The 12,903-nt window shown below is 29.9% G+C and overlaps 1 protein-coding gene across 3 annotated transcripts in view; it reads left to right on the forward strand.

Annotated features, from left to right (window-relative positions):
• Nucleotides 1-7,209: 7,209 nt before the first annotated feature.
• LOC107859280 (protein SCAR1) overlaps nucleotides 7,210-12,903 on the forward strand; it is a 16,915-nt gene continuing 11,221 nt past the window's right edge. For 2 of the 3 annotated variants that reach the window (XM_016704242.2, XM_016704243.2), the window contains exons 1-4: nucleotides 7,210-7,683; nucleotides 10,716-10,879; nucleotides 11,167-11,290; nucleotides 11,373-11,505. In XM_016704242.2, the coding sequence (XP_016559728.2) occupies nucleotides 7,529-7,683; nucleotides 10,716-10,879; nucleotides 11,167-11,290; nucleotides 11,373-11,505 (576 nt within the window). In that variant the 5' untranslated portion in view covers nucleotides 7,210-7,528. Of the gene's footprint in view, nucleotides 7,684-10,715; nucleotides 10,880-11,155; nucleotides 11,291-11,372; nucleotides 11,506-12,903 lie in introns of those variants that run through there. The other variant, XM_016704244.2, reaches the window with a different exon arrangement.

Here is a 12,903-nt window from a genome sequence, read left to right on the forward strand (position 1 = left end):
GAGACAAAAGCAAGAACACAAGATCTTAACCAGAATCCACATGATTGATTGTAATTCTTGTTTCTTTATTTGATGAGAAAGTTGAAGACTATGATTTAATTGTCTGTTTGGATAACATTTTCAAAAAGTTTTGGACAAAATGATTTCTAAAAAACTATTTGGACAAATGTTGTTTTGAGTAATTTTGCTATGAGAAGTTCATCTAGAAAGAATAAAAAAAATTCCTCTAGCATATCGGAAATGGTTTAAATCTGCTCTCACGTTCTTGGTACTTCTAACTTTCATGATAAAATGTCATAATTATTTTTTATGATTAAAATTATCATCATTTGATGAAATTATGAGATGTTATATGTGGTATTTTAATTAAATTCTGATACTTATTTATTGGCCTTCGAGGATATTAGATCCAATCCATACATATATAATTACGCCGGCGAATTTATTTGTTAGAAATTGTTCATGTTGAATTTCTAGAAGTTTCATCATTGCTAATTAAACGATGAAAAGACTGCACTAAACTTAAACCTAAAATCGATTAAAACTTGTTTAACTTATAATTTCAAAACGAATAAAATATGAGTTAATAAATAAAAATGACCTTAAACTTGATACCAAATTATAACTTTGACCTTAAACCTTGACAGTGCACAAATATGACCTTTAACTATTCAAAACTGCACAAATATGACCTTTAAATGACTCTTCACTATTATTTTTTCATTATTTTCGGCTCAAAGATGAAAATGACATCTAATTTCTTTTGTCATTATGGAAAAAGAGCAATATTGAAGATTTATTAATTAGGCAGGTCAGCCTCATATGAAAAAATCGAGCGGTTATGTATATATATTATAAAGCAGGGGATGAATTTAAGTTATATAATATATCTAAATATTATTTATTTAATTATTAAATTAAAGATGAAACTATACTAATAATAAAAAAATTATAATTTTAATAAAATGTTATTAAATTGATGTTATTAAGGATAGTAGTAGTATATTAAATTAACGTTATCAAATTAACGTAATTAAAATGTTATTAAATTAACGTTATTAAAACGTTATTAAATTAACGAGGGGTGGACCTGCGTGGTTGCCATGGGGTTCACCCGAACCCCCTCGGTAAAAAAATTACGTTGTATATATATAAGATAGAAAATGTATATTTATGTACGTATATTAATGTTGAACCACATGAAACAATACACTTAGATAGCCCAGTCGTGTTATTTGCTCTTCTTGGGCACTTCCTTCAGCCTACTGTGCGGGTTCGATCCCTACTAGTGGCTATTTTATTTTTAATTAAAAAAAAGTTAGGTGCTGCTGCTATAGAAATAAATAAATAAATAATAATAATAATAATAATAATAATTTTTTAAAATTAGAAAAAAAAAGTTAGGTGCTGCTACTACAGAAATAAATAAAATTATTATAATAATAATAATAATAATAATAATAATAATAATAATAATAATAATAATAACAATAACAATAACAATAACAATAACAATAACAATAATAATAATAATAATAATAATAATAAAAACGACGTCGTTTTAACACAAAAAATAAAATTTTGACAGTACACAAATATGACCTTTAACTATTCAAAACTGCACAAATATGACCTCTCTCCAAGTCGGCCCTTTTAACGACGTGGCACCGTGTGATTGAATTATCTTTCCACGTAGGCGCGAGTGAGACTCACGCATGGGGTTGCAAAATCGGAGGTCATATTTGTTCAAGTTTTGAATAGTTAAAGGTCCTATTTGTGCACAATCAAGGTTTAAAGTCAAAATTATAATTTAATGCCAAGTTTATGGGTCATTTTTATGTATTAACTCATAAAATATTGTTATCGTTGAATCCATTCAATTGTAAAACATGAAACGTCAAAGAATTGGATGTGAAGAAATAATCTTCAGTTATTTTATGTTGTTCTGAATGAGTCTAAGTATTTATAATTGAGGCTATGTAAACCACTAAACAATGTCACATATTTAAATTTTAATTAAAGTTCATATACGTCATTTTATAATTTTATTAAAAAGAGATATTTTTAACATGAAAATTAACGTTATTGACAATTGGGGTCCATATAAATTGAAGGAGGGGGTATTTTTAACCCTAAAATTCAATAGATATAAGCACACATTTAAACCACTATCAATGCATTAGAACCAATTTTAACACTTTTTGGAAATTCATTTATGAACTAGTAACAAGGGATTTTATGATTTATTTATTTATTTATTTTCGGGGTGGCTGGGTGGGTGGGGGAGGGATCAAATTTAGTCTAGCCTAGTTTTAAAAAAGAAATAGAATACAAGGGAACTTAATCAAAACATATTGCCTAAAATAGTTTAACTTAGTAGGTAAAATGATAATAGTTGAATGATTCTTTATTATCAAATAAATTGAGTAATTTTTTGAAATAAAATTGAATAACTTTTTAAGATAAAAAATTATAGTTGAAAGTGACGAGAAAGCGTTAGTGCATTTTAATATTTTAACGGTATGAAAGTACATAATATGAAATTGACAAAATGTGTTATTGATGATTGCACTTCTCCAATGCACATTCGTGGAATATTATTAAGAGTAAAAATGTGTATTTACTTTGTGTAACTCTTATAACCACTAACATTTTATTTCACTCATTATTTTATGGTAGAATGTGAGTCGTTTGGTTGAGAATGTAGTTATGTTAGGATTATATATGCTGAGATAAGTTATGATGGGATAAGTTATACTGGATTAGTTATGTTTGGATTATTTTTTATCGAGTGTTTGGTTTGTTCTATTCAAAGTAATATGCATGGTATAATTTCTAAAAATAAACTAATTGATTACCAAAATACCTTCCATTTTATTTAACTTTTTTATATATATTTCTTTTCAAGTTTTAAATATTTATTCTTAAAAATAAAAATTTCATCTTATTTAGCTTAATTTTTTGTGTGTGTGCGCATTTTCATGATTATATCGTGTGTATTTTAAAAATAAATTTTTTAGCTTATTTATCTTTAATTTTTTTACATGTGCCTTCCCATGATTATGCCGTGTGTGTTTAAAAACAAATCTTACTACATCTTATTTAGTTTGAAATAAAAACTTCCAACTTAATTTTGTTAAAGTAAATTAAAAGAAGATTTGTTGTTTATGTCACTTCATTTAAACACATATCACTCATATAATATAGAATATTAAAATTCATTTTAATTGATATATACAATATTAATTTTCAAGTGATTAAAAAACTATTTAAATTAAAATATGTAATTGAACAATGGAGTCGATTGTGAACATGGATCACTCATATAATATAGTGATCAACATTTTAATTCAAATGCTTAACAATAGTTTATAATTACAACAAGGCCTGTGCTAGTTAATTAAATTTATCTTTAATTGCAAAATTAGTTATAAGAGGCTAATATGGATTTGGGGGTTTGGGGGTAATTTAAGTTGTCAGTAAGTATTACTCAATTGAAGACAGGTTAATTAAAACTGTAATAATTTTAATATTTATAAAAATATTAAGGATTAATTCATTACAAATTCATCTTAAAACAAACAAAATTTAATATTCATCTACATTTTATGCATTTATGAAAAGATTTTAGTTTATTATTCATGATCGAATGTTTAACATAAAATGTGAAAAATATTAATATGCATAAAATATTCTTATATCTATTTAACATGTCTACCTATGTTATATAGTTTGTTAGCCATCCAGATGGCCAAATTATAATGTTTATCATTTGTATAAATATAAAATTACTACCTTACTATTTGACTTATGTATATGTTTATGTCGGTATAATTTATGGATCGCCTAAAATGGTTGAGTTAGATTGATTAATTAATTACGCACATACGTACGTACATAAAGTGGACCGTGCATGAATATAGGTAGGGATAATTTTGTCCTTTTATAAATTTATCCCAGGGATAAATTATGGTGGGATTGTTATCCCACAAATTGTGTGGATAACTTATCCCGGTACTATTTATTAATCCCCTAATAAGTTATCTCAAATATTGTCAACCAAACATGCATTAAATTTTTTTATCTAGGGATTATTATTTTATCTCGGGATTATTTGCTTTAACACTTCACACCAAACGACTTCTTAGTTCTTGTAACATCTACCACTAGTCTACCCTATTACTCTTGTAACTCTTTTATATTTGTAACCTAAAGAACATTCATGTATTCACTTTACTCCACCATATTCTTCTTATTCAATACAAAAATGAATTCCTCACATATAAATAGTGGTGTTTTTTTTTTTTTTTTGTGTGTGTGGTATAAAAAGAAAAGAGATGAGTAGTAGTATATTGTGAGACTTGAGAAAAAAGGTAAGTGTGGAAATAATGTAATGTGTAGTAGTGAAAGAGAGATCTGAGATATAGAAAAATATTCTAAGTATTTAACTATATTCACTATAAAAAAGAAAGTTTTAATTTGTTGAAGGAAAATATTCTTATGGTGGAGCTTTGGACTCTTCAACTAATTTAGAGTTGTTTGAGTTGTACATTGTTAATAGATTGATGTATCCTGCAGGATATAAATCAAGAGATATAATACTAGATCGGTATAGATTATTCCTTAGTGAACTTGAATTTTTTTAAAGAGAGCGAGATGCTGCGTCTCAGTTAAGAAGAATATTATTTTATTTTATTATTTTAATTATAATTGAGCAGAAAGTAATTTGTATTTTTTTGTAAAGATCTAGATAGTAAAATTTGTCTATCAAATATATGTCTCTCCTGTATTTATCTTCTTCTTTTTTCCTTTTTCTATTTTTAAGAGCAAACATAGGAAAAGCAAATAATATTAAATATTTTTGTCGTGTAGATGTCTTAATCTTAAGGAGGAAGTTCCTAATATTGTGCTTCTAGTGTTATCCCTTTTCTTGAGCTAGTATCAGAGAATATATTTTCCATCATTCTCTTTTTCCTTTTCTTATCACATCATTCTGTTGTTTAGTTGTATACTCCTATTTTGTAAAGAAGAAAATTGAAATAATCAAATCTTAATATTAAAAGTTATGTTTTTGTCTAATCTATTTGGTAAAAAATTACGTGTATAAAATATTAACATTAAATTAATTAATAATACATAATATGTGTCTATGTATTCATTACTAACACTTAATAATAATTAATTAATATAATATTATTTAATCAAATTTTTCAATCATAATATAGTACTTATAATATTAATTTAATGTATAAACATCATTATTCGCGTATAAATATTTATCATTCCACTTTGTTTTGTTGAGTCAACTATTTTAGCAGACAAGGTAGGAACAAAGTTTGTTACAACTATAACGACTAGTAAATATAATAATCTCCCAACTTATAAATAAACTGTCATATGTGACACTTCACCTAATTTCTGATTTTAATGACTGTTTTGGGGTATTAATATTGCACTTATCACTTGTTATGGAAGAAAGAAAGTTGTGGGTACCTTATTCATTCCTTTTTATAAATGCAGTAGACTAAAAATAAGTGCAGTCTTTTCTTAAATTTATCTATTTTAATAATCACGAAAGGTTTATTTTTTATTAATTTTATTTTTATTATTAAGCAATTGTTTTCTAAACTTCTTTTCACTTCTTGTATTTTCAATTATTTTCTGATCTATTGGAAGTATTAATACAGAAATTTAAATTTCAAAGATTAGTTAATATGAATAAATTAACAAAATAATATTTAATAATAAATTCTTAAAATCGGGTAAAGTCAATACTAAACAAGTAAAGGAAAAAACTAAGGAAGTAGTATATATTACACCTAAATTCGTGCAATTTCATTACACATCTAGTTTTTAGTTTGTTGTTTTGATAATTTAGCTAAAATATGCTAGATAGCAAGTTATAATTCTTTGTTCTATATCAAATGAAATCAATTGAAAGATTAAAAACATCTTATGTCAATAAGTGAAGGCATTATCGTATATGAGGGAAAAAAAATCTTATATTTCTTAATATTTTTCTCGGACACATCCTATTTTTATAAATCAATAATAAGAATATATATATGTTTGAAAAATTTATTATCAATTCAAAGTAAGCATCAAAGATAAGTTTTTATATGATGAGAGCACTCCACAGTCAACGTGTGTTCTTCTTTTCAATAAGAAATATAGAAAATAAACACAATAATGACTGAATAAAATTAGAAAACAAAGCAATAATAACAGTCTAAACAAACAATTAGCAAAATAAAATAAAAGAAAAATGGCTTAAAGCAAAATTATATATGCTGCATATAATACTATAAAACAGAGAATCAGAAAAAAAAACTCTTTTTTTTCTTTTTTATTATACTTAGCACTTAGAAAAAGAATACAACAGTATGTTGTAATTTATTAATGGCGCCGTGACCTACCCATACACGGCCGAATAAACAAACGCTCAAGGGAACCCCAAAGGTTTTCCCACTATTCAAATAAACAATTGATGAAGGGCAACATTGCCATTTGGAACTCTTTTCCACCAATTTTGTCATCATCGATTTTTTCGATACATCCTCAATTCAAGATAAAAATCACTTGAAAAATAAAGTAATAGAAATAAATGATCAAGCAAAATAAAATAAAATAATAAATACCAATAAAATCATACTACAACAAAATAATACTATAACTAACCTACACAACAAGAACAAGAAACAAGACTGTAATGCTAGACTATTAGAATGAACAAGTTAATACACTCTTACCTACTAGTATTATAGACACACTCTTATTAGTTTTTTTTTTTTTTTTTTAAAATATGTCTTCTATATTTTTCTATTTAAAATCATGTCTTTAATAAGCATAATAGTCATGATATTTTTTTTTTTCATGTAATATTTGATATTCACGTTGAAATTCTATTAATCTGGATTCGCCCGATAGCCACAAGCTCACTATCTCCTTTTGCAATAATTGACACTTTTGTTTGTTCGACCAATAAAACATTGTTATAGCTTTTATTTAAAATTCATTTCAATTTCCATGACTCTTAATCTTGAATCCATTTTGTTTGTGGTAAAACATTTTGTAACCAATGGAAGAAAAAAGAATGTACATTAACATGGGAACGTACGAGGGTAGAGGGAAATTTCATTTCTCATGAAGGGCAATACAGTCATTACACTGTTATTGAACCCGTAATGATACCACCCACCCAGGGAAGCATTGGCTTGCAGAGTTGGCAATGTCGTTTCTCTTTGGACGAATTCACCATTTTTACAGACCCATCGCTTTCTCTCTCTACATATAAATATATTAACAACTTTCTCTCTCTATACATACATACATACATGATACATCACTTTCTCTCTCAATCTGAGCAGTAGTTAAGCTGCTCCACTCCTTCAACTACCCTTCCTCCCTCTTACTTTCTCTCTCATCATTCCCCTTCATTTATTACTTACTTACTCCTATAATTACTTTCTCTTACATTCAATTGAAGTATACTTTTAGAGAGGGACGGAGGGAGGCGTGATAGGGAACGATGCCGTTAGTGAGAACTACAGTGAGAAATGTGTACGGATTGGGAACGCCGGAACTATACCGAGAAGCTGATAAAGAGGATCCGAAGAAGGTGCTTGACGGAGTTGCAGTCGCTGGACTTGTCGGGATCTTACGTCAGCTCGGCGATCTCGCTGAGTACGTTTTTCTATTTTTTAGAGATTTTCTTTTACACTTCATTTTATTGCTTAACTAATTTTACTGGATGTCTTCGGGAAAAAAGTTTCTTCTTTGAGTTCTATTTTGTGAGTAGTAATTTCTGAAAAAAAGTGAACTTCTTTTCTTGTGCTGACAAAACGGAAGTTTTGTATAGGTGAGATTTCAAATTAGTTAAGCTGAAATTGGCTAAATCTCGAATTGTTAAGTTTATAGTTTAGTAAAGTTACATTCTTTTGATGAGAAGGAATTATCTGAATTTTGCTCATTGTTATCAGCATCTTTCTTTTTTTCGTAATTATTTTCCTTGTCTTAGTGCATGCAAACTAAGTTGTCCTTCAGTCTCACTTCTCATCGCACAAATATGTTAATTTGATTGGTTGAATTATATGTAAAAAGTAGTGGAAGAAAATGCTAATGTGGTTTAAAATTTCCTTGGTGTCATGCAGCTTAGCTAAAGATATGGCACAATTGAAGAAAAAGATTCATATATGTCATGCTACTAGTTTTTTTTTTTTTTGATAACCGTGGTGTCCAAGCTAGCTTTTGCTCACCTCGACTAACTTCCATGGATATCTGCTACCTCCCACCAGATAGATGGGAAGCATCACCCAGTGGTTTTTGTCTCTGCTGGGCTTGCCACCTCCCACCAGACAGATGGGAGGCATCACCCAGTGGTTTTTGTGTCTGCTGGGCATGCCACCTCCCACCAGACAGATGGGAAGATTCTAGTGGTTTTTGTCTTTGCTGGGCTTTGAACATGAGACCTCATGTTCTCGACCCATTTCATTGACCACTAGGCCACACCCTTGGGTGCATGTCATGCTACTAGTTTAGAATTGGTTTCAGACTTCTTAGAGAACTTCTAATATTATTCTTACTATTATTTGTTATATATGTATATATTAAACTTATTATTCACGTTTATTTTATTTAGTATGATGATAAAATGAGCTTAAATGAAGAAGTGAGGATTCACATAGTCCACCTCTAACTTGTTTGGGATTGAGGCGTAGGTGTTGTTGTTATTGTTATTTGATTTGGATTTTTGAAACATATGGTATGACTACTACTGATATTAAACACTTCTGGATATTTCAAAATGGAAAAATGTCATTTAAATTAGGAGAAAAAAAGATGATGGTTTATAAATAAGAAAAAATAAAAAAGGCAACTTCTTTCTTTGTTTCAATATGTTTGTGTTACTTCGGATCTAGTAAAGTCAAGTCAAGTGGTTTTTGCGGAAAAATGAGAAGAGGATAAACTTTTCGTTTGAAGATAACAAATAGATATTTACAAAGGTAAGTTGTGGTAAAATTTGTCATATAGACTCTAGAGAATTGTGAACGGGAAAAATCTTTAGACCAAAGGGGTATCACAAAGTGCATGCAAAAGCATCTTACTTTTAGTCAATCATGCTGTAAGGGAAATAATTATATTTGGAAAATTTGACGTTATTCTGCTTACATTGCAACATTTATGAAGAGGCACTTGGTAAACATGATCCGAGAAAGTTAAACTATTGATATGTTTAACATGTGATTGCATTGCAATTGTTGTCTTCACTTAGTGGTTATTATTTACACGTACATTATTCTGTCAACTTGACTAACTTCATTTGAGTGGTGGTTCTTCGCACGTACATTCTGCTGTCAACTTGGCTAACACTTTCGACAGTCATCTTGTACAATAATGGTGGGATTAATCCGGGAATACTGTGGTTGTAGCATTCAACATCAATATATTGGGTTTTTATAGGATTTGTCATCTTTAAAATCGTTCCTTTTTTTTCCCTGTGAAGTGCTAGTCTGCTAGAAACAGGCTTTTGTTAGGCTAATGGTAATGATGGACCTCTATGGCCAACAAAAACTCAGCCAGAGAGTCCTGTATTATTATAGCTCATACAGATTATACAGAGTAGTTATAATGCATCTAAGAATGGTAAATGTTGGGCCAGCTTTGCTAAAATGTAGTTTAATGTGAGCCCTCATATGGCTTAGCGATCAATGAAGTTGTAATGAAGACCATGAGAGGCCAAGGTTTGAATCCTAGCTGAGGCAAAAAGTTAAGGTGATTTCTTCCCATCTTGGTAAGCCTTGACAGGTAAAGTTACCTGATACATGTACCTGTGTTGGTGTAAAGATGCAAGTATCTATAAAATAGTTGAGGTGCATGCAAGCCGGTATAGACACTCCGTTCTCTTCCGTGTGTTAAAAAAAGAAGAGGAGTTCAATGATGGTCTTACCTTCTTATCAGAGGTTGATGACTCATTTCCTTTTAGAGGAAGAAATGAGTCCTGTGCTCAAATATGCATTTGATTTCTGTTGGATGGAGTTTTAGTTCTAGTATATCTCTTACTTTAAATAACTTATGTACTCTGAATTAGTCATTATTTGGAGCTGAGGTGGATATGATATATAAGTTGCAGGGGTTATTTCAAACAGCCAATAATAATATGTTTGGCCTAGCTTCTGTGAAGACAAAAGTGCTTATTTTAGAAAATGGAGGTGTTTGGCCTAGGTTTTAGGAAAAACATGAATGCTTCGAATTGAAGCAGAAGCAGGAAAAGTAGTTTTGTGAAACACTTCTGGAACCTTGGCTAAGCACAAATTACTGCCCTAATATTGGCAAAAGTGCTTTCCAAATTTATTAGCCAAACACAAACTGCTACTCTTCAAAATTACTTTTTCAAAAACCTCTTTTGACAAAAAAAAAAAAAAAAAAAACAAAACTTTTCATAGTAAACAGATTTTGGCAGCTTGGCTAAACAGGGTATAATTCTCAAAAGCGTCAACATTTTGTCTTATCCTTTAAGATCAACACAAGGTCCTTACTTAGTAAGATTGGGGATATATATTATAGTTTTATCTCTTGCTCTATGGTATTCTTTGGTCTTCAATTGGTGGAATGAGATACATGTAAGTTTACTCTTAGTTTGATGTCCAATTAAGTATTGGAAATGTAACTTTTGAATGGTTAGAACATAGTAGTTAAGAGTAGTTTTGTACTTGTAGATTTGCAGCGGAAGTGTTTCATGGCTTACAAGAGCAAGTAATGGTTACATCCTCGAGAAGCAATAAGTTGGTTGCACGTGTGCAAAAAATTGAAGCTGCACTTCCTCCTCTTGAGAAATCAGTATTGGCACAAAGGAGTCATTTACACTTTGCTTATACAGCTGGTATGACTTTTTAATCTCAATTAAGAGTTCTTTCAACCGAGGAAAGAAAGTGAGAATGGGGAAAATTTGGTTTTATTTCTCGAAACTCAAATATACCTGTTTCTGATTCAAATGATGTTCCAAATAGTTCCATCAATGAAGTTTTGCTTGTAGAAAATACTTCAATCTGGTGTATTTGGAATATCCATTTCCGCAGCTTAAATGGCTATCTTTTCCTCTTCTTCGAGTTTCTTTTTTTTTTTTGGTAAATTTCGAGTTTCTTTTTTATGGAAGCAGTTGGTATGCAGGATCCAATTGGCATGCCCGTATACGTAGTGAACAAAATCATTTTATATATAATGACTTGCCAAGATTTATCATGGATTCGTACGAAGAATGTCATGGTCCGCCACACTTGCATTTGCTTGATAAGTATGTGAACTCACCTTTATAGCTATATATATATCTCCTGATTGCACTGTTACACTCATGATATTTTTTCTTGTCGCTTCAGATTTGACCCTGGTGGACCTGGATCTTGCTTGAAAAGGTATTCAGATCCAACTTTCTTTAAGAGAGCATCAGTTGGATCAGGTGAAGAATATATTGACAAATTCCTAAAAGAAAAGAAGGGTCGAAAGATTAAGGTATCTCATGAATAATTCTGAAAATTACCTGCCACAGCTTAACTAGTGTAGATTTACTTGGTGTTTTTATGAGCAGTATCTTCCTATGTATGCACAGGACATAAAGGATGTTATAAAGTTGAAACATATCGTTATAGAAAAATACAAGTATCGCACACATCGGTGAAGGCCTCCAAAATGTCCCATGCCATATAGGTAGAGCAATAAGTATGCTGTATGGGATATGTTAGCACTATATAATTAGCAGGGACAGCTAGAAATTTAATTCAGAGGGAGTAGATCATTTTATGTCAAATATTAAATTGGGGAGTATAAATTTGTATTATATTATATACCTAGACAAGAGAAGTCTAAAAATGAGATAAAATTATTGAAAACTGAATCAAATGAAATGTACTCAACTTTGATTGAAAACTATCTCACACAAATTAGCAGATAAAAAGAAAAAGAAGAACAGCATGTTAATTAGTATCACGATTGAACTAACTGTCTTTCCAAAAAAAAAAAAGGAACATTGCAACCTGATTTTTGATAATTAAAATTCTTTTCAAGAAAATAACTCAATGAAACTAAACACCGAGTCCTCACTGTTGGATACATTTAATAGAATGAAGAAACATATCAACGACATATTTTTGCACAAATCTGATTGAAACTATAATTCAAGTAGTAGTTCATATTAAATTTTCTTTTGGACATAGCATTGCCATCTAAATAAACTAAATGCAACAAATATATAGCTTTGTCAATCATTGGAACAGAGAAATAGGGCAGTCCGGTGCAATAAACTCCCACTATGTGTGGGCTCTAGGTAAGAGACAGACCACATTACGTCTATTACATGCGACATTACCTTTCATTTCTGTGAGACTCTCATTGGAAGAAGATGAAAAAGAAATTGCATAGAAGCAATCTTTTGTTCTTCCTTTCATCTTTTCTGTTTTGTCTGTTTAGCTTTTTGGTTTGCGGAACTTTCTTTGTGTTGAAAGCTGCATCTCATGTATTAAGTACTATCCCTCGATAGGGAGGGCACAAATAGAAACCAAACCAAACAGAGTCCAAAAATAAATAGGTTTATTAAGTCATGCTAAATGTTAGGTATCCACTGACAAAGTATGAATGTAGGGTTGTCTTCCCTTTATTTTTCTTGTTTTGGGGTTACTCATGGGGAAATTGTTACGGGATTTGCAATGGTCGACATTGATAAAATGATGCACTTAAAGGAATTCGCAATTGAAAATTATTAATCTAGGAGCTATGCTCGAAGAAGATGATGGCTAATTCAGGGATTAATCCGAGAATTGAAGCTAAAAAGAAATTATAGAGAGAATATAGAAGAGAAACTTGAGATATTATTCATGAATGATTACCGTGTCTTCCATCTGAGCTTTTATAGTT

This window comes from Capsicum annuum, chromosome 2 (assembly GCF_002878395.1).
Source record: "Capsicum annuum cultivar UCD-10X-F1 chromosome 2, UCD10Xv1.1, whole genome shotgun sequence".
Taxonomy (NCBI): Eukaryota; Viridiplantae; Streptophyta; class Magnoliopsida; order Solanales; family Solanaceae; genus Capsicum; species Capsicum annuum.